The 23,351-nt window shown below is 43.4% G+C and overlaps 1 protein-coding gene across 1 annotated transcript in view; it reads left to right on the top strand.

Annotated features, from left to right (window-relative positions):
- TTC27 (tetratricopeptide repeat domain 27) overlaps positions 1 to 23,351 on the top strand; it is a 1,165,789-nt gene that overhangs the window by 396,545 nt on the left and 745,893 nt on the right. The window contains exon 6 of the mRNA XM_069234695.1: positions 8,377 to 8,541. Coding sequence (XP_069090796.1) covers positions 8,377 to 8,541 — 165 coding nt within the window. The remainder of the gene's footprint in view (positions 1 to 8,376; positions 8,542 to 23,351) is intronic.

Consider the following 23,351-nt stretch of genomic DNA (forward strand, 5'->3'; position numbering starts at 1 on the left):
TGGAATCACTAAAGAAGAATGGATTGAAAACTCAGAGAAGAATGTAGTTATCCAAGCTTTAAAAGGCTTGATTGTTCAAGGGTGGCTGCCCAATCCTAATGGGTTACCGAAGGATGGTCATAATTTTTAGGAAGTTAGACCCGAGTTGCATGTAGGTGCTGACAGGGTAATGAGAGGGGATAAGTTTGATCCACCAGAGGAGCTCAAAGAAAGAATCTTGAATCTGTCCCATGAAGGTCATTTGGGCTGTAGCATAACTAAGGCTAAGGTAAGAGCAACATATTGGTTTCCAAGAATCAATAGTATAGTGGAAACCAGAGTCAAGGAATGTATTGCTGTAACTTAAGATATAAAAGCAAGTGCACAAAAAAGCTCCATTGTCTCTTGTAAGTGTAACTGGCACAAGTTAGGGTTGGACATTGTAGGTCTCCTAAACACACCTATTCGATCTGGGAAATTTATTCTGCTTCTAGTAGATTATTATTTACATTGGTCATGATAAAGCAATGTTAACTGCATCTGCACACAAGACATGATAGATTTTCTGTTTGAAGCCTTTATGGCTGAGGGGATTCAGAGTTCCATCCTAACAGATAACGATGTTCAGTTTACATCTGATAAAATGAGTTTTTAAAGGAATTGGCGATTGCTCTCTATAAATCTGCTTTGTCCTGCCCTAAAGCCAATGGGTTGGTGGAGCGATTAAACATCATGTTGAAGGAGTGCATCCAGTGGCACACATATCTAGTGTTCCAGCTGATGTGGCCATCAGAAAACTGTTGTGGCCATATCATGCAGCTCCCAATACTGTCATATGAGTCTCCCTATTTCTCATGCTAAAGGGCAGATTCCCTGGAACTAAAATGTTCCCTAACTGAATGGGAGATGGCGAAACACAATGGGTTCATTGAGAGAGACTGCAGTAGAGGAGAGAAACTCCTTAAGAGACCTATAAGAGAAGGTATGACTCAAAAGATGGTAGAGGGAAAAAGATGTAGAAGGTTGGAGATTCAGTGGTAGTTAAAAAGTATAGTACAACAGTCACTGAGGTGAGAGAGGCTCCTGAAGTTGTAATGACAAGACGGAAATAAAGCTTCTTCTTTAAGAAGACATTTGTGATTTCAGTACTTCGTAACAGTAATACCTATGGCACAATCTATGAAAATGGGTAGGTGGCCACTACCGACCCTGTAATCACTTTAAAAACATCCAATCCTGGAAGATGGGCATGGGCTGTTTATAGCATCCATGACACTAGACAGCCATCCATTTTTGGTGCCTCAGACACACATTTTTATGAGTGGGTGACCACTTCCAATGCGTCAAGCATTCCTTCCAGTAAATGGATATATCATGGTGTATTGGCAGAAAGCTATGCTAAACAATTGCACAACTACCATTTAGTATGTAAGCTGTCAAAGCAAGTCCAACTGAAGCCCCTGCTGGGACACAAACTGGCCAATTATACTTTAGAGTGAATGCCACCAACCACCTTGTGCCAGATGTCCTTCTCACTTGAGCTGCTTACTATCTCATAAGACATAAACCCTCTAAATCATTGACCCTGGGAGGTAAAAGCATACACTATTTATGGATTAGAACTTTGGAATGTTGGGAGCTCCATTGAAGTCAGTGGAGTACTCTGGGTTTCTAATGGCTGGTAGAAGCCCGGGTCTCCAACACTCCAATGTTTTTCACACAGCAGCAGCTATGAAGAAACACCTCAGAAACCAGAAGAGATTTAAATCCCCTCCGGCTCATTGCGGCCTTTGTTTCATTTATTAGAAAATTCTGCCATCTGGTGACGGAATGTTCTAATGGCCTTATAGCCTTTCTAAGCTGGGCTGTACCGGTCATTAAAGTCTCACTCCTTTGTTAAATGTCTGTGTCTTTGGCTCGGGCCTTTAACGCTGGAGTGGGCCTTTAACAGCTGGTATAGCCTGCTACGGCTATAGGGCTCTTATATAACCAGGAGAAAAGAGTAATGCCATCATTATATTCTATCTTTTCTCTCACTACGTTATCAAATTCATGGTAGCTCACCACCACAAGACTTCAGGCTTTCTATCAATCTTTGATGTAATTGCAACCTCACAACACCAAAAGTTAGGTGCTTCTTAATTTTTAGAATCAGCTTGTGCTACACATGGTGCCCTGGAAAAGATTGTTTATTTGGCCCAGGAGCCTGACCTACTAGCCCGCTTAGGAGGTCTGTAGTTCAAGTTGGATTCTTGAACTAGGAAGCCTAATAGTCCTGGTACATTAATGAACTAGGCATTATAGTTTGAATGTGCTGTATTACATAATACATCAGACCACAGGGGTATGGAATTCCTATAGCCTGATGCCCAGGACATATTGTTAGGTGTCAAGGACAACAGGTATTCATGTGTATTTTGTCCTATTTTTTATACAGTTTTTTTTTTTTTTACACGTGGGGAGTGACCCCTTAGGCAAGGGTCCCTCCCCGGGGGAGGGTGTGCAAAATGTCTTTAGGCCATTTCTGCACCCAATGGGGGCAGAAACCACTAGACACCAGGGACATTTTTTTAATATATATATTTGAATAAGCGGAGCTGCCTCTTGGGCGCAAGGGTTGGGCAGATCAGCCTACTGTAACTAAGCAGATCTGCCCCTGGGGAGAGGGGGTCAGAAACCCCTGTGCACCAGGGAATTTTTTTTTTAACAGATGGGCAGCGACCCCTTAGGCAATTTTATTTTAGGCCAATTCTGCCCCCCTTGGGGGCAGTTTTGACTATTTTTCTTAGGCCAGTCTACCCCCCCCCCCACCCCCCTCTCCTCCCCAAAGGGGGCAGAAACCACTAGACACCAGGGATTTTTTTTGGGTCAATTATATGCAAGGGAAGTGACCCCTTAGGCAAGGAACGCTCCCCTGGGGGGACAAATTTGTTTCGGACCCTTAGGGGCAGATCGGCCTATTGTAATTAGGTCGATCTGCCCCCAGGGGGGCAGAAACCTCTAGGCACCAGGGATCATTTTTTTGTTTTATTTTTTTAGACGTGGAGAGCGACACCTTAGGCAAGGGTCGCTCCCCTGGGGGTAAAAATCTTTTTAGGCTATTTCTGCCCTCCTTGGGGGCAGATTGGCCTATTTTTATTAGGTCAGTCTGCACCAAAGTGAGGCAGAAACCACTAGACACCAGGGACTTTTATTTTTTTTGCGTCATTTTCACGCAAGGGGAACCACCCCTTAGGCAAGGGTCATTCCCCTAGGTGGCTAATTATTTTTAGTCCATTTCTGCCCCCCTTGGGGGCAGATCAGCCTATTTCTGTTAGGTTGATCTGCCCCAGGAAGGGCAGAAACCACATAGGAGGCAGGTAATGGTGTGTGTGTGTGTATCTGTGTGTTTTGTTTGGGGGGGCAGATCCTTGGGCAAGGGTCGCTTCCCATAGGGGGCACATTACTGTTGGCCATATCTTCCCCCCTTGGGGGCAGAGCGGCCTATTTTTGGAAGGCCCATCTGCCCCCATGGGGGGCAGGAAGCCCACCAGAGACTAAGGAAGATTTTTTATTTTAAAAAAAAAGAGGGTCAGGGTAAGGCCATACCCCCACCCCAAATAAATGGGGCCAAAGTTGTTCTGCCCACCGGTGGGCAGATGTGGCAATTACCCCTGATTCACTCCCCGGGAGGGGGGGGGGTAGAAAACCTACTAGATGCCAGGGAATAAAAAAAATAAAAATAGTGGGGTGGTGGCTACCAACCATTATGGGCATGGTTATGCCCCCACCCCAACTGAAGGGGGTAACAGTCTTTCAGCTCTCCCCCCGCATACTAAAACATCTTATCTCATGGCAAGCAAGAGGACATTTGATTATTTTGGGTTTTGGTTTTACATTCGGGCCATGAGAGTTTGTCTAACTCTCAAAATCGTCCCACTAGGAATGGTGAGGGCTTTTTGGACTTTGTGACGCTGCCCAAATCTACAAGACCTAGACACATCTGAAAACTAAACATCTGGGTGAGTCCAGGGTGGTGTGCTTGCACCCGCACCATTTTCTTACCCACAATGCCCTGCAGACCTCCAACGTTGCTGGAAATCACACATTTTCCCACATTTTTGTGATGGAACCTTCCGGAATCCACAAAATTCCTACCACCCAGCATTGTCGCATCTATACCGATAAAAATTCTGCCCCACTTGTCAGCCTAAAAATGCTTTTATTTCTAACTGCCCTTTTAGACCTGCTTTGGTTCCCCCTCATTTTCGACATGTTTTTGGTTCTTTCCTGTCACAGGCACTTGGCCCACCTACACAAGTGAGGTATCATTTTTACTGGGAGACTGAGGGGAACGTTGAGTGGTAGGAAATTTACGCCAGTGCGGTGATTACTGACCGAAATGTGTGAATTTGTATTTTTTAGCTAAATTTGAGGTTTGCTGAGGATGGTGGGTAAGAAACTACTGGGGGATCCATGCAAGTCACACCTCCCTGGACTCCCTCGGGTGTCTAGTTTTCAGAAATGTTTGGGTTTGGCAGGTTTCCCTATATGGCTGCTGAGCCCAGGACCAAAAACGCAGGCCCCCCTCCCCCCCCAAAAAAAACAGGTAGTTTTGTATTTGATAATTTTGATGTGTCCACATAGTGTTTTGGGGCATTTCCCGTCGCGGGCACTAGGCCTACCCTACAAGTGAGGTACCATTTTTATCGGGAGACTTGGTGAAATGCTGGGTGGAAGGAAATTTGTAGCTCCTCTCAGATTTCAGAACTTTCTATCACCGAAATGTGAGGAAAATGTTTTTTTTGGCCAAATTTTGAGGTTTGCAACGGATTCTGGGTAACAGAACCTGGTGAGAGCCCCACAAGTCACCCCATCTTGGATTCCCCTAGGTGTCTAGTTTTTAAAAAATGCACAGGTTTGGTAGGTTTCCGTAGGTACCGGCCAAAATCCACAGCTAGGCACTTTGCAAAAAACAGCTCTGTTTTCTTTGGGAAAATGTGATGTGCCCACGTTGCGTTTCTTGTCACGGGCATTAGGCCTACCCACGGAAGTGAGGTACTATTTTTATCCGGAGACTTGACGGAGCACAGAATAGCATTATTAGTTATTGCCCCTTGTCTTTCTGTGCATTGTTTTCCTTCCAAATGTAAGAAAGTGTAAAAAAAAAAAGAAAAAAAGACATCTATTTGACAAATGCCCTGTAATTCACAGGCTAGTATGGGCACTCCAGAATTTAGAGATGTGCAAATAACCACTGCTTCTAAACACTCTTGTGCCCATTATGGAAATACAAAGGTTTCCTTGATAGCTATTTTACATTCTTTATATTTCACCAAATGAATTTCTGTGTACCAGGTATACAAGGAAAACCCGTTGCAAGGTGCAGCTCCTTTATTGTCTCTGGGAATCTAGGGTTCTTGATGAACCTACAAGCCCAATATATCCCTACAACCAGAAGAGTCCAGCAGATGTGACTGTATATTACTTTTAAAAATCTGACATCGCAAAAAAAAAGTTACAGAGTAAAACGTGGAGAAAAATTGCTTTTTGTTCACCTCAATTTCAATATTTTTTTATTTCAGCTGTTATTTTCTGTAGGAAAACCTTGTAGGATCTACACAAATGACCCCTTTGTGAATTCTTTATGTTGGCTACTTTTCAGAAATGTTTAGCTTTCCGGGATCCAGCATTGGTTTCACACCCATTTCTTCACTAACTGGAAGGAGGCTAAAATCACATAAAATAGTAAAAATGGGGTAATCCCAGTAAAATGCCAAAAGTGTGTTGAAAAATGTAGTTTTCTGATTCAAGTCAGCCTGTTCCTGAAGGCTGGGAAGATGGTGATTTTAGCACCGCAAATGCTTTGTTGATGCCATTTTCAGGGAAAAAAACCACAAGCCTTCTTCTGCAGCCCTTTTTTCCCATAAAAAAAAAAATATACATTTTTTGCTGTATTTTGGCTAATTCCTTGGTCTCCTCCAGGGTAACTCACAAAGTCTGGGTACCTCTAGAATCCCTAGGATGCTGGGGGAAAAAAGGACGCAAATTTGGCATGGGTAGCTTACGTGGAGAGAAAGTTATCAGGGCCTAAGCTCAAACTGCCCTAAATATCCAAAAAAAGGCCTGGGACCTGAGGGAGAAAAGGCCTGGCAGTGAAGGGGTTAAAAACGAAAAAATAAAAAGAAGTCATACTATTACAAAATGTGCTGCATTATGCAACAAAATGTGCATTTTTTAAGCTGCATATTTCACTCAACCCTGCTGCATAATTTGACTGTCACCTGCTGCATAACTCCAGTGGCCCTACCTACCACTTTGTCAATGCACATATTGTTTTGACATGGCTTTTGAAAACGTTATTGTTGTGGGAGCTGCCAGGCCCTCACCATTATAGCAAACATTGGCACAAAGCAAAAGCACACATTGCCACAGTAGTTCCTGGCACTGAACAAAGCTTCTTTGTTTGCTGATATGCCCCTTGTGAAAGAGCAGGTTGCTATCACTCACAGTGAGAGCGAGAGATAGTTTTTAAATAAAAACAAAAAGTCTTGGTTAACATCAGACTTGATTAGGGGCCCAACTATTAAAGAAAGTCAGAAAAGTGCTCTCATAGTATGTGTCATCGCATTAGCGCAGGTTTCTGTGTTTCAGGAATTCACAAGAATTTACAGAAGTACACCTGGAAATCGTACTTCTAAAAATATTTGTGAACTGTATTTTAGTATGAGTAAATATACAGGTGTAGATTTGCTCATGTGAAAATCTGTTGAGCATTTACAAATTCACATTCCCACTAACCACTTTTTTTCCAGTCCTGGAAGAAATTTTACTTCTGTTCTTGTCAGGAGTAAATTTGCAACCTTTCTCACTATGGGAAAAGTTTAGACAAAATCTGGTGAAAACCCTTAAAACATGCAAGTTAGTAGGTTTGGGCAGACTCAAAAAGGCATTCAAACCCTGGAACATTTGCTTACTGCCACCTCCAGAACAAGTATGTAGATCTGCAGAAAGGTGGCAAACTATGGGACCTGCTACTATTCAAACCCTATTATAGCATTAGCCCTAAACAGGAAGGGGGGTTGGGAGCACACTGCCTCACATCCCAGCACAGTTTGCCTCTTTGCATCCTCGTAAATGCAGTTCACAGTTAGCGCTTACTTGAAAATTATCTGTAGTTTTTCTCCAAAGTTAGTGCAGACATCGCTGTATATCTCTAGACACGTTTTTCTGGGTTTAGCCCTTCATCAGTAGAGAGTAGAGAACAAAGAAAATTCATCTGGGGTTGCTGGAAATGCTGTCAAAATCCTCTCAGGTCAAATACCACTCTCAGGCACACGTGCATCTCCAAAGCTCGTCAGCTCACTGGCTCAAGGGAGCTTTTAAACAGGAAGGGGGGTTGGGAGCACACTGCCTCACATCCCAGCCCAGTTCGCCCCCTTGGCATCCTTGTAAATGCAGTTCACAGTTAGCGCTTACTTGAAAATTATCTGTAGTTTTTCACCAAAGTTGGTGCAGACATTGCTGTATATCTCTAGACACGTATTTCTGGGTTTAGCCCTTCTTCAGTAGCATTAGCCCTAGCATAATCATAGAGGCTAATCTGAGCTCTTACATAAAGAGTGTTGCCATAATTTGGTGCTGCACTACATGGCACCAAAGGGACAAGTAGATTTTTCTTACAAGCAGATTTAAGATGCAGCCTTGTCCCATGGACAAATAGATATCTTATTAAATTCCACATCTCTGGTACCACCTTATTAGAGGGCCATGTTACTTTGTACTCCAGTTACAGAGGATGGTCCTTAAGAAGACAAATAATAGTCAATGTTACATGCACAAGCTCTTGACAGCCTTTCACCAACATCTGATTCTCCTGGGGAATGTGGCCTCCCTGACGCTACACTGATTGAGAAACTTATAATGGGATCGACTGAGCTTGGATGGACGGGGTCTGTGTGCTTCTCATTTCACAAAATTTCATGAAAAACAATTGCAAAACTACTTTTCAGAGTGAAATGTGGGTTGCGGGTATCTGACATAGCTTTTTTCACATAGCGTGCATACGTCTCATGAGGTACCTGCCAGAGTGCTCAAGCAAGAAAGTCTCTCCTATAGACTTTTCTGTACTCACAAGTATTTAGAAGTCAGAAAAAAGACAAACGTTTGCCCAAGTCAGGGTCACCTAACCATGTGTAGTCAAACACTTCCTAATAAAATTCAGTTTCTTAGATTCGTTGTATATAAAAATGTTTATTCATGACATATTTCATTACTTGTGTATTTGCCACAAGTTTATCTACATTATATTTGGTTTGATCAGTTGAGGTTGGAAGTTCTAAACGTACTGCTAATGTTCTTTTGCCCATAACCAGCTGTTTTCTGTTATTTCTTCAACGTTTTCCTCTGTTTTTGCAGTGCTGAAAATTGAAAGGTTGTTCACGGAGGAAGGTTGCCGATATCTGGCTGTGCAGTTTCACCTCGAATGTGCATACACATTTTTGTATTACTACAATTATAAAAAAGCAAAAGAACATTTCAGCGCAGCTAAAGAGATTACAACCCTTCAGACTGAAATGACTGGTGAGTCTTTTTTTTTTTGTCTAGCTGCAAAATACCTAATATCGATTACAATTGGCTCTTTGTTATTTTTAGAAATAGTTTCGTATCTCCCTAATCGTTTTCAAATTCTTTCTTTACTTTCACAATGTAACATTGTATATGCATTTCTTTCATCTCTGAATTTCAGGGGTTCCTGAATTTATTTTGACCCTTTTTCTCTTCTTACGCATAGGCCGTTTAATCATTCTTCTTGTAGCCTCGGTTTACACTTTTGGAAGAATGTCACGAAAGGAAGAGTAGCCATTACTTCTACATGTACAGTCCCACAGCTAGACTGTCTGTTTGTGAACCAAATACATTTAGACGTTCTTGTTCTTCCAAATATATTTTTCACAACTTTTTCAGGTGGATCTTTTAGTTTTGGTTCGCAGAACTTACTGCCTCACAAAATTGTGTCTTTAACGATAGGTTGTAAGCTGGCAATGTTTGAACGAAAATGTATGCTTGAAAAATGCATGTTTTCCTGCAAAACCTATCGCTGCTAGTTCGATGTTGTGCTCCTCCAGATGAGATTCATGTCAGAATTTAGCAAACAATAAGTTGCTTTAGGTCTTTGCCAATCTGCAGACAGATTGGAGGAGGCTGAACCTAACAGCAACCTTGACAAATTCTTGTTTGTAGACCGAAGGTGAATTAATATTAACCAATTGCTAGTGATTGTGCTGGAGCTGTTGAAGATTTAATGTGTTTATCGATCCTCTCCTTAGGAGCTTCTCAGAATTTTTTTAGCAAAGTAAAATAATTTGCTTCTATATATTTCTTTCTTGAACATTATATCCTAATGATTTTTATGAATGGCATTGATTTTGTCTCTCAACCATGCCAGGGAAATATGAAATTTTATTTTCGTTCTCCCAAATCACACAGCGCAACCATTGGGGCATATCTGGAGTGAGTCTCTTTCATCCTAAATATCAGGGTTAGCATTTGCCTCTTGACCTTATTGTGGAGCACAGCATTTGTTTGGATTGTTGCATTTTGGAAGGTGGGGTAGGAGTCGTTAATGGAGCTGAGACAAGAAGTTTGAATAATAGATATGGGGCCATGTTTTAAGCAAGAGGGACGAGGAAGTTTTAGGATCGAACACAATGACTTTTGTCTGCCATAGATGTGGGTGGCTGATTTAATCCAGGATTCTGACTGCTTTTCGTAGCTTTAAGAGTATCCTAAAGCATTCATACTTCTCTCACCCTAGACGTGGAGTCACACACCAAAACTTGAAGACTGAAGATGACCTTTTTCTTTGACCATGTAGTTACTTCATTTAAGAAAAGGAAGTCTAATTAATAGCAAAAACAATAGTTAGTAGTGGACATCCAGGAAGCACTTCTCTGAATTTTACTGAAATGAATAAATTCCACTATTCTACTGTTCTGAAGTTCACTAGGTGGCAGCTGTGTCAAAACAATCACCCTAGCTGTTTTTCTTATCTTGTTTTATTTTTTTATTTTTTATAACAACGATGTGTGAAATGCGGGAACCAGGCTATTTAATACCTTAGTGCAATAATTTGATTGCTACATTTTGGTGATGCCCTTTAACTTGAAACCACGTTTAGCAAGCTGTTGCAGGTTGAGGATGACTTTACTGCAGGCATTTAGAAGCCCTCTCTTACACTGGCTTGAACAGTGATGCCCTCTAATGGTCATCTTCACTTGATGCCTTTTCCAATAGAGCCATATTGCCCCAAGGTTCCCTGCAAACGTTTTCATATACGTTTCCCACTAAGATGGTTTCTAGATGCAGTATATCATATAATGATTTAAGGGTTTGACCTGCATAGTGAGTGACTGATTTTCATTATTTGCTGTACCCCACTACTTCTTTAGATACTTAGCATTAGAATATTAATCAGTTACCCTAAAACCCTAAATGCAAATTAAAATACTGCGTTTTAGAGGTTAATGCTAAGGAAAACATTATTTAAATGTTTTTTTTTTAAATATATGTGTTTTGTGTGAATAGTTTATTTTTCACACATGCAGGAGTTCTTTGGATAGTATCTACTTTAGATTCCTTTATGCATGAGTGTCTGTGTTTGTTGTCATTGCTATTTCGTAGGCTAGATTTGAAACTCATTGACTCTCAGCCTTTAATAAACCTGATTTCCTGATTTGCTATTGTAAAAGTTTACTTTACGTATTATGTGGGATTGAATACTTTTTATCGTACATTATAAGTGTATTGCAATTTACCAAAGAGTTCATTTTTTAATACCATGAAACTACAAAGTTGCTGGCAGGATTAGGGTATTTTATTTCTTTTAGACATGGTTTCTAGTCACCTGAAAAACATTTTTCTCTTGCTCCTTCATATGAACGAGGTATTTATGCAAGTATGTATACTGTTAGAAATGGGTTCTCTAGTTCGCAGAGGGATTTACCTTTCTCCAAATTAGGGACAACAATCCTAGTCGTATGAAGTCACACACAATCCAAATTATCCTGTGCCCACCCTCTGGTAGCTTGGCACTGAGCAGTCAGGCTGAACTTAGAAGGCAATGTGTAAAGTATCTGTGCAATAAATCATACAGTAACACAGTGAAAACACCACAAAAAATACACCACGCAGGATTAGAAAAATATATATTTATCAGCTTACATTAAGGTCAAAAGAATAAGGATTCAATAAGCACAAGTTGAGATATCACTTTTGCAAGATTAAAAAGAGTCTTAAATCTTAGAAATCAACAGTTGTCTCTTGTTTGCACAAAGTACCTGGTATGCGTAAAAAATAACACACACAGAGACCACAGAGGAGGAGATCCGTGGAAAATTAGGGTGTGCGTTGGAATTTCCACCGCTGCACAGATGTGTTGTTTATTTCCACGCTGCAAGAGGCTTTTCGTTGATTTTCGGTATGCAGTCTTGGTTCCTCACTGCCACGCAGGGATCTTTTTAACATCCAGGGATGATGCATGGAAACCCCGGATGTGTGGGACGAAGTCATAGGGGTTATGTCGATCTGGTGTGGCGAGGCATCCAGTTTTCTGTTGCACGGCAGGCGCTGCATCGATTCTTTACTCTGGGAGTCGGGCTGCGTCATTCCGGTTCGGCTGTGCATTGAATTTCCAGTCGCTAGGCAGGTGCTGCATCGAATCTTCACTCAGGAAGTCAGGCTGCGTCGTTCTGGTTCGGCTGTGCGGCGATTTTCTCATCGCAAGGCAGGCTGTGCGTCGTTTCCGGCAAGCTGTGCAGCGATTTTCAGTGCACAAGGAGTTCCTTGAAGAGATAAAGTTATTATGGCCCTGAGACTTCAGAAAACAGGAGGCAAGCTCAATCCAAACCCTTGGAGAGCACGTCCCAGCAATGTCAGAGGGCAGCAGAGCAGCAGGGCAACAGCAGGGCAGCAGTCCTTCTCAGTAAAGCAGTCCAGATGAGTCCTATGGGGAGCCAGGCAGTTCCTCTTGACAGGTTGACGGTTCAGGTCCAGAAGCCCAGGAACACCCATTCAGTATGCAGATTAAGGCAGGTGTGACTGAGTATCCTGTTTTTGTGCCTGTCTGGGTGAAATGCACAAGGTAGCTGTCAACCAGCCCAGCCCAGACGTGGATTTGAGACAGGCTGTAAGGCACAGGTGCAGAGAAATGTTCACTTTCTAAAAGTTGCATTTCTAAAATAGTAATATAAAATCCAACCTCACCAATTAGCAGGATTTTGTATTACCATTCTTAGCATACTAAATATGACCTGGTTACCCCTTTCTGATCAGAATCTACCACTCAAACAGTATTGGAGGGTAGGCCTAATGCTATCCCATGAAAGGAGCAGACCTCCCAGTAGTGGAAAACCAAATAAGGGGTTTTCCAATACCAGGACATGTAAACCACACATGTACATGTCATGCCTTTTAACTACATAGCACCCTGCCCTATTGATTACCTAGGGCCTACCTCAGGGGTGACTTATATGTAGAAAAAGGGGAGTTTAGGGCTTGGCAGGTACTTTTTAAATGCCAAGTCGAAGTGGCAGTAAAACTTGCAATGGCAGGCCTGAGACATTGGTTAATGGGCGACTTATGTGGGTAGCAGAACCAGTGCTGCAGGCCCCCTAGTAGCATTCAATGTAGTGCACTTTACTAGGGATTTACAAGTAAATCAGATATGCCAATTGGGTATGAACCAATGTTATCATGTTTGTAGGGAGAGAGCATGTGCACGTTAGCACTTGTTAGCAGTGGTAAAGTGCTCAGAGTCCTAAAACCAGCAAAAAAGTGTCAGAAAAGTGGAGGGAGGCAGGCAAAAAGTTGGGGGGTGACCACCCTAAGGCTGTCAGGTGTAATATATATAGAATTATGTATACATATAGAATGCTTGGTGCAAAACTAAGCACATCAATATACAAGTACTAATTAGGTGCAGAAATATATTGTATGCAGTTTAATGTAAATCCTATAAAACAAACCTCTAAAGTGTGGCAGCATTCTCAGATATTTCTGCCTTTGTGTAATGAACTATTGACATGGTGCCAAAAATGGGAGCTTTCTGATCCTGATTTTCCATATCAGGAAGCCAGTTTGCAAAAAGAGAAAAAGCTATGTCTATGCTATGTTACATTGAGCCCAGAGTTCAGCTGACCGCAAGCAAGCAGAGGGGCAGAGGATCGAGTGCTAGAGTGGAGGGCCGGAGAGCCCGGTCTTGAGGCTTGAGTGAGCAGAAGGTGGTAAGATGACACAGAGGGAGTGGGTGGGGTGGTGCGGTGCGGATGGTGTGTGGCAGGAGAGTGGAGCAGCTGGAGGCACTTGTTCTGCGGGAGGCCGCTGCAGGCCTTCACCTCTGCCGCCCTGATATGCCAACAGCCCAAGACTAAAGCCCCCTTTGAACGGTCTTTTAATGGCCCTCCACCGCCCCTCCCCAGCGCTTCAAAGTTTTGGACGACAACCCCAACCCACCACCCTCCATACCCCAAGTGCTCTTGCTCCTGTGTCCCATCCTCCCTGTAGCTTCCTCACCGCGACTTGCCGTTGGTGGAATGGGTAGGTGGGCCAGCGCCTGGTGTAGTATTGGCCAATAGGTAGCAGAACTGTTGCATAGCTCAGAAGCGGCCGGCGTTAGGCTGGTGCGGCTTGTGCATGCGAGGGGGTTCTGACTCCACTGCGGATTACGGTTTCTCCCTGCAAAAGCAAAGGCTCTGAGTGCCAGTAACTGAATCTGCACCTGGAGAAGGCGGCACCTGGAGAAAGGGGTCCCAGCGTGGGGTGCTCGTGCCACCCTGCTTTGGTCAGTAGGAGGTAGGTGGTCCCAGAAAAACCTGCAAACGGCAGCCAAACTCAAGGGAAAGCCAAGGATCAACCCAAAAAAGAGCGACCCACGGGGCAAATAATCACCCCAAAAGTGCCCCAGATGAGCGAAAGAGACCCGCGAAGGAGTCAACAACACTGTAGCATTTCCTGCAGCTCAAGCTGTAGATCAGCCTAATAAAACTCCCTAGGAATCCAACCCAGCTTGGGGTGCTCGGAGTCTCATTCCTCAAGGAAAGGCCGACTTACAGGCAAGCGCAAATGTGATCCGGAAAAACACAGACGGCCCCAAGCGGGGAGAGGAAAAGGACAATAAAGAGAGCAAGGTACAGCTCCATAGAAAATGCCTCAGTGATAATAAGCCTTGATGATTCCCTCAAGGAGGGAAAACTACCCACTGTACACCAGGTACCGAAAAAAAACAAATCTGCAGCCCCTGCAAAAAAATGAGGGAATAAAATAACAGACTTCCTCCTGACACAGCACGCAGGGCCAGATGACGCCACGAATGACAACACACAAGGCGTTGGTGGGGGTGCGGGAGGCCTCTCACCTTCATAGCTGAGGCGAGCATCCACAAGGTGTCAGATCAGTCCAATGAGGCAAACTAAACACCAGGAACAAGGAAGATGTCAGATGATAAGGCAGGCTTCAATTGAGTCATTTTCTTAGTTAGACTTTAGCAATTGGGAGTGTTCAAGTCCAAGAGTAGAACCAGATAATTACTCAGGGCACCTGGAGCCATCTGGGACGCAGCCCCTGATCATACTTTTAGAAACCGACTCTATCATGCATGTAGCCAGCGCCCTATGAATTAAGAATACATTTGTTCCTCTGCCTGGACAACAGCAAGAGGTAAGGGGTCAAATGAACAAGACCGCAGTCCGTCTAAGTCCATTGCTAGAGCGCATGAGCAGCTCACCGAACAAGGAAAAGCCCAGCAGTGTATGCCAAGCCCTCTCAAGGCAAATGAAGTGCACTCAGCAGTTAGACTCTAGCATGATTGAGATCGCCAAACCAGGCTGTGCGTTTCTTGATCAAAGTCAAAGCAATAAGGAGGAACTGACGTGGAATTTTAAAACCTGAGGTTCCGACCAGCACGAGGTGAGTGCTCCTCTCAACTTTAGATGCGATGTAGTCGGCAATCAACCATAAGGCAAATAAGCCGGAGCATCAATTGGACCTTTTTAAATATAATGGCAGAACACATTGGGGCATAGACTCAAAGCTGCAAGCCCTTAATGACTTAATTCAGAGAGCAGAAAAACATAATTATACCCAGCATGTCTCATGCCAGTGCACTTCAGCAGGTGAAAAGCTTCAAGTCTTATCTTCAATCCATAACGAAATACTCTTGTAAGTTAGGGCCCAAGCTGTAAGACTAATGGAAAGGTATCAGGTCCTTGAATTTGACATAAAAGATATACCAGTCGCAAACATGGAATATGCATAAGAGGTCCTTACAGGGGAGGCCACCCCTTCCCTCCAGACAAGTGGGCTCCAGAACCCTGGAGTGGAAACAAACGTCTCACAGACAGACAAACCTAGTGCTAGTAGCCCAAAAAACTCAACTGAGGATGCAGACATAGGGGAATCTGAGCCAGTGACTACTAAAAGGGAGAGGAAGCGGCAGAGAAAAGCACGGAAGAAAAAACAGCACAGCAAAAAAATATTTGGTAATTTTTCGCTCAACATAGTCACCCTGGGTCCTTAGTCGCCACTGAGGTAAAAAAGAACGAACTGGTACAACATGAAAGTAACTCTGAGGTAAAAGAAGAGGTAAGCACCAGCTCCGATTCAGGCATATTGCATCTCAATGTCCAAAGAAATAGCACAACTCAGCCACCCATGGGAGAGATCAAAGTGGAACTACCCTTGGGCAACCAGGAGGCTCCAAATACAGCTCAAGAAGAACATCCTTAGCTCTACACCTGTAAATCAGTAAGGGTGTTGCGATCAACACAGGTGAAAGAAAATAAGACGGCGCATCGGTGTGAGAGTCTGGAACAGCTTCCAATGGGGAGGGAGAGAAGAACCAGCAGAGTTGGCCTTGAAGAATCCCTGTTGTGGGTCCGGGAGCCGTGGCATCAACAGGGATAGGAGGTGGGCCTCGAGGAATCCCTGTTGATGGTCCACGAGCTGTGGCATCTGCCGGGACAAGAGGCGGACAGTCAGGGCCTCTCTCAAGTGCACAACAAGGGTGAAATTAGCAGAGAGGGCTCTACCATCCCAGAGCCCTGAAGTTAACAAACTTCTGTTAATACCAAACTACAAGTCACTTGATATGTTTGACATTCTAAACAGAAGAAACATCATAAAGCTGACAAGATAATTGGGTGATCATTCTTACACTAGGTCATCTGACCTGATATCGATAGAAGTTAACCCACATCCCTATAGAAGCGACCAACAAGACACGCTAACAACTTGGGCCTCCCTGGGCCTCGTAGACAGACTATTATACAGTCAAGCCATGTTTAACTCATAGGGAATAGAGTTACAAAACGTGGAACTGCCTTGTTAACCTGGGTCACTGCGGCCTGCGACTGCAAGAGGAAATTCAGTATTAAAAGGAGCAACAGGTGCGGGTACAAATCTGAAATAAGTGGAGAAACTAATAGTTGTGGAACGCTCAAACGAGACAATGCTGGGACAGGGTTTCCAGAAAAAAAACTATATCCCTGGACCTCAAAAGTCCAAACAAGCTCAGGGCCCTGAGAAATGCATGGTAGTCTCTGGTCCTGACAAGGCCGGGGATTTAAAGAAAGTCATCCCAGACACAGATGGTATCAACTTTTGCTTATGAAATGTTCATGGTCTTGAGTCCCCGCTAGAGGACGGGGACGCAAGGTCGTTCCTCCTGGAGTTTGACATTATATTGACTCAGGAAACCTGGTGCCCTGGTCCTAGTAGGTTACATAGAATTACAGGTTCCTGCAACAACATTTTCAAAAAATGGACATCCAAAGGGATTCCTGTCAACTTGTTTCCACAGCATTTCACTGGAGCATAGAGGTAATCGAAGCAGGGATGAACTGGATTAAAATGACCAGATTGGTGACAGAGACATGTGGCCGGTCCCAAAATGTATTGTTACTCATAAACTTCTACATTCACCCAAAGAAAGCAAGAAAAGGGGAAAAAGTGGAATTCTTGGGTGAAACAATAAAGGTACTGCAGTTCCAGCATCACAAAGCTGACTTTCTCATTTCTGGAGACTTCAACTTAGACTTGGCCAATGCAAGCAAAAAAGGACCAAGTACCTGGATGGAGCCAAACAAAGGAAGCACTTGGAAAAACTAGGTTTAAAGCTCCTAAACGGAAGCAGCAAAGAGGACATCCCTGCTTCTTTCACTTTTCTAAGCAGTGGCAAATCTTCAGCCATTGACTACACACTGATAAGTGAAGCTGCTTGGGCACAGGTAAGTCAGTTTCAAATTCGGCACAGAGCAGAGTGTGACCACTTCCCTCAAACAATGCTATGGGCAAGATCAACCAACTGCAGCAAGCGAATGGCTTAATCTCCGCCCTGTCACTTTCATTCTTAAAAGAATAAAATGGCGTCAACAGGGGATCAGGGGTAGGGGTAGACGTCTGTCGCTGTGCAGGGGCTTTTTGGGGACAGAAAGCAACAAGAGGAATCACAGGAAAGACTATTGATACAAAAGAACTGGAAAAAGAATAGACCAGGATAATTTCCACTTTATTAGCAAAATTTCCAGTCACAACACTGCCCTGAAGTGGCTCACACCATCAGAACTTAAAGTGAGGAAAGAAAAACTAAGACTGGTTCAATAAAGAACTGTGCATGCAAACAGCCCAAATTGCCTGAGAAACCAGACAAGTGGCTAAAGCAATAAAACAAGGGCAGGGAGTAGAGAAAGCCAACCTACGAAAGTTGAAAGCTAAATACCATAAAGAACTTTGGAAAGAAAAAAGAAATCACCAAGAGATTTATGTGACTCAAATTATTGGGGGCAAGCAAAGAACCAAATAGTATAACATTTTGTCAACTAATTAATGGGCTGGCATTTGGAAAGACCAGATATCAAAATGCAGGGATTGAGACAGGCTCATGGAAAAACACATCTGCGAAATGTATGGAGCTCCAACATGTAACAGAGTGGGAGTGAAGCACCTTGTAAAATTAAGCAGGTGAAAGACTAACAAGACTCTTCCAGATACAGCAAGGAAGGTGAAACAAGGGAAGATAGAGGAAACATTGCCATCTGTCCTGCAGCAACAAATAAACGTTGGCCCAGAACAACTAACTGGATTATTAAAGAAATTGAGCCCGAAGGGGCAGTGGGCCTGAACTGACTCCCCAATGCCCTCTTCAATGGGGACGTATTATACTGGGCCCATTACTTTATACCATTATTCAGTTCTTCGCTTTGTACCAATCAGATTCCGGCCTCATGGAAGGTACCATCCTGGAACCAATTTACAAGAACGGAAATCCAGCTTCACCAGCCAATTATAGGCTCATCGCCTTGATTGACGTAGAAGCAAAGCTATGTGCATCCTGTCTACTACACCATCTATAAATGTGGGTGGAAGAAAACAACTTGATCCAGCAAATTCAAACAGGCTTTATAGCAGGCATGGGGACAGCCATAAACTTAACAGCTCTTAGTAGAGAAGGCCAAATTTAGAAAATCACGCCTATTCGCCTGCTTCGTAAACCTCTAGTCCGCCTTCGACCGGGTCAATTGGCCAATTGGGGAATCCCAAGAGCGCTCCTGAGGGCAATCATAAAGCTATACTCTGAACCCTGGGTTCAAGTCGATATAGGAGATGTCAGGAGACTAATGAACAAGATACCCTTCAAAATTTAGTTAAAGCAGGGCTGTGTTTTGGCCCCCTGCCTGTTTACTCACCGTCTAGCTGATCATTTTGGGGCTATCGCACAAGTCAATACCCATCTACCTGCATTAGCCTCAGAAAATCCTGGGTGCTTACAATACGAGGACAACTTTGTTCTGTTGAGCCAAACACCAATAGACCTGCAATGCAGTATGAACACCTCAAAAGGTACTTGGATCAGAAATGGCTTGAACTAATTCTGAAGAAAACAAAAGTGATGTGGTTGGTCGACTTAAAATTCAAGCCATTCACTTGATTTCTGCAAGGGAAAAAAGTGGGAGTTGCCTACACATATGTGGGAGTTCATCTGGAACCTCGAATCACGTAGAAACATCAGTTAACATTTATAAAGGCCATAGCACAGTCGCTAACCTTTAGCTTCAAAGCACTACAGAAAAACTGAATTGTCCCTCCCAGAGTCCTCTTCTCACAACTGCTGCCCATGGTGTCCTATGGGGCTGTAATCATGCAGGGCTGGGAAATAGATTTGTTAAATAAAATCCAAGCAAAAACATACAAAGCGGTTTTCCACATCCTGAAAAGTGCATACATGGCCCAGGTGCAGCTTGAGTTCGGGTTAAAAAATCTGTCTTTCCAGAGTAAGTGTGCATTCATCAAACCTTGCTGGAGGCTTCGGGTGGCCGAGAGTGGGACCATCAACAACCTATGCTGGCTGGAAGTGGAAGCCCAACAAATCAACCACAAAGGTGGTGGTACATGGGAAAATAATCTAAATCAGGTTATTCAGGACCTAGACATGAAAGAAGCATGGGCGTCCAGCATGGGGAGTCGAGCCTTCAACAAAGCAACAATGTCTTGGTACGTACCAGATTCTTTGCCGTGGACAAAGACACCCTGGCATCTAGAAGGCATTCATGGGCAGTGATAGATTCGTACTCCAGACTGAGTAAGCAGGATTATTTGGCAGAGCAGGTTTCCATTCCCATAAAGCACCAGTTCATGTTATTTCGGTTCGGATTTCTATAGTCCAAAGATTTGTATCCCATTTTGAAAATTCAGCACACAAATCAAATGTGGAGATTGTGTATTCAAGAAGGAATCACTAACCCATATCATCTCCACTTGTCCTGCACTTAGGGCAGAAAGAGCTGGAAAAAAGTGAGACAGAGCCTTCCGCGAAGCAACTGCGTAGCACCTCTCTCATTAAAACAGAGGGCACCCGACCATTTGAACAGATCAGTAGTTAGGATAAGGTACACTGTTCAATTGGTGACAATGCAGACCTGGGGGAAGCGACATAAAACAATCAGCAAAGTTGCAGGCATACACTGAACAGCAGCCCTCAATGTCTAGTCGGAGGAAGGGAGGGCAGGTACTCAGTGTGCAGCAGAGGATGGGTGCCTAAAGTGCATAGATGGACAGCTGGAGAGGTTGCTGACTAAATAACGCACACACATTTTACCAAGGGCACCGCACTTTCTCGCTGAGGAATGGGGGGCAGGGGTTCAGCGGATCAAACAACACACATGTACTTTACCAAGGGCACTAGCACTTTTACCGTTGGGGAATGGAGGGTAAGGGGTGGGCGCTGTGCAAATGAGGTAAAAATGTTTACAGGAGAAAGAGGGTAAGGTGAAAACATCACAGGTCTGTAGAAAATCCTTGCTTTTAACCCATGGACAGAGTTTGGGCGGACAAATGGAAATAATGAATTCAGCCCATTGCAGCACAAGACGTGATGCACATATGTTATTTTAGCTTAGATTGCTTTTATATTTATTTTTATTGTTATGCAATTGTTTTAATTACCTATGCAAACTAACTTGATTTGATTTTGCTATGTGTTGTTTTCAGTGTTTTAACAGTAGTGGTAATTGTGCTCCTTGACCTGTTTATCACTGTGTCCCTGGGCCCTGGCAGTAGGCGCTGTGACATCACAACTCAAATGTAATAAGTTATTACATTTTTGCATCTATGTAATTTTCATATTACAGGTGACTAGCGATGTCACAACTAGACTGTAATACGAACGTTTGAGACAGGTTTTTTAGGTTTAACTCTTTTTATTTTTATAACTAAAGTTTACACGTACTCTTGCCTACATTCTCAGAATGGCAAGAGGCACTTCAACATTCAGCTCTCCATTACAGAAGCGCAAAGAGATAGTATGACGAAAAAAAGGATACAGGATAAAGAAAGAGAAACAGAGCACAACAAATCCCTTCCCACACTAACGAATCCACCCCACCCCCCATAGGTCTCGAGCATCTTGCTTTGAGTGTCATCCTTTTCTATCAGGATTTTCCCTGGGGCTCTCCGTAAACACTCACTTGGCTTGCAGTTACTTTTTCACATCTATGAGAATCAAATGGGTATCTCTAAGGTATCTGTGACATATTAACTCTATAGTCTTTTTATAGAAGGGCATCAGCTGGAACCAATCAACTTAATATGCCTTTGCTCCATCTCCTGGGGCTAATACTAGTTTTTCTCAAGCAAGGACCCCCCACATCCTACGAATCCAGTCTTGCCAGGAAGGTACTTTGGCTGCTCCTTATCTCACCAGAACTACAGTAAACCTACACCCAGCTCTATGCATATTTGTTTGCCTCATAGATTTCTTAAATATCATTCTCCTTTTTACCGCGCGACCAGAAGTATCACTCACAGTTCCCTAGGAATTTTCACCTGGTAGATTACATCAAGTGGCTTCTACCACTATCTGTCAGTAGCTTGCCAGCTTACTACATCCTAACATTATGTGGGTTAGAGTCCCACCTTTGGGACACCTACAGCAATTCTGACTTTTAGTTTTATCCAATTTGCATAGTTAGATTCCAGTATTTTACAAGCTTACAGGATGTTTCTCTTCCTTCAGTGCTCTTCATAGTTTTATGAGCCCGCCTATAGATATGTTAACAATCTTCACTTGTGTGCAAGTTACCAAGTCCTAACTACAGTGGGGCCTGATAGTCGGGTTTGTTGACCTTATCGCTGTTAATCAGAAGCTTGCGGATGGGGTAAACCATATGTTTGTCCTGATCCCCCCCCTAATCATCTACTTTTCAAATAGTGTAAACTAACTTGCAGCACCTCGTTTCATCTCTGGCTGCAGTACCCAGTGGCTTATCTGACTGCAATAGTACCTTTCTTTTTCCTGCAGGCCATAGTCACTCTAGAGATCTTTAAATCATTTAATTTGCCCTTTTGAAAGAGGAATCTCACCCTCATGCATATTTGCGGCAGCCACCCCATGAAATCTACCCATGCCAAGCCCAGAGTGAAGTTCGGATTGTCACATATTGGTGTAAACTGAGACTTAAATCCTGTAAGACTCCTCTTCTTGTCATTACTACCCTGTCCCAGGCTCCAAGCGTCGCTGTTGGTATTGGTGAAGAATTAGAATGGGTGATCATAATCCCTGGGTATTTACCCTCTCTTGGAGCCTTTCTTTGTTGTGTATTGAGCGCCCCCTCAGGATCCACAGTTGCTATATCTAGGCCTGCCTCGGGTCACCACAGATGCTGTGCCCCGTCTCCTCCCTCACTTTCCAAGAGGCGGCAGTCGGGGCGGAGGGGCGAATGACCCTAGATGCGACGCCTGTTCAGTGGGACGCCACTTTGTCTTCATGCTCGGGCGCGCTGTTTGTGGGCCCACATGTTTTCCTCCCGCAGCAGCCGCCCTCCTATGGTCCTTACCTTCCAGGTTGCCACAGTTGATCAGGACTCATCATAATCAAGCAAGTGACCCAGCAACTTTGGAATACTTGTTTAATATTGTGATGATGTCTATCTGGCGCTTCTATGAGGAGATAGAATCTGCTAGTTTACATTTTTACTATTTTTATTTATTTAGTTAGGCATGGAACATATACAGTGGTATTCAACAGCAAAAAGACATTTTTTAGTCCGTACCAGTAAAGCTTATAAAATATAGATAGATGTGTAGTTATCAGCAGTTGTGTAACTAAGGATGGGGATTAGTACATAAAGCTGGCTTGGTGTCTTCTCAAACCTGTGAGTGATGGTTGAATAGTTATGAATATTGTGCCCAGTAGTAGTAGTTTAAATTGAGCTCTAGTATCATCTGTTTTGAGGTACAACTCTGTATCATCCTTGTACTGGTGCATGTTCATATCTGCATTGGAGAAGATCTCACCCAAACTCCCAATGGACAGGTTGAAGAGTAGGGGGGTGCTTGGATTGATCCTTCTAGTACTCCGAATAGAATGGCCGTGGGAGCTGATAAAGAGTTGCATGTTTTAATTAATTGCATTGTTAGACAGGCGTGCTTTTGAACCACTTCAGTACTGTATCTTTGATTCCCAGCCTCTTGCAAAATGTGTATAGGAGGATTTATGGTTGGTGGAATCGATGGCTAAGGATGTGTCTTCATTAAAGATCCGTAAGGATGTTCAGCTTAGACGTTTCTGTGTTGTGAACCGATCTTATACCATATTGGTGTGGTCTTTGTAACTGATCTTCAGATCTAAATTTGGTAGCTAGGCATTTCCGTATGGTGTTAGCTGGGATCAATAGCCCTGTTGGAGTCTGTATGTTTCAATGTTGTCTGGATTAACATTTGTTTTTTTCCGTAGTGTTGAAGTGTTCTATTGTGGTTGCTTCAGAAATGTTGCCTTGTGCAAGAGAGGAATTTATGGTTTCTTGCTATAGAGGCAAGAGGGCATTGATCTGTTCCCTGGACTG

The sequence above is a fragment of the Pleurodeles waltl genome, chromosome 5, assembly GCF_031143425.1.
Source record: "Pleurodeles waltl isolate 20211129_DDA chromosome 5, aPleWal1.hap1.20221129, whole genome shotgun sequence".
Classification (NCBI taxonomy): Eukaryota; Metazoa; Chordata; class Amphibia; order Caudata; family Salamandridae; genus Pleurodeles; species Pleurodeles waltl.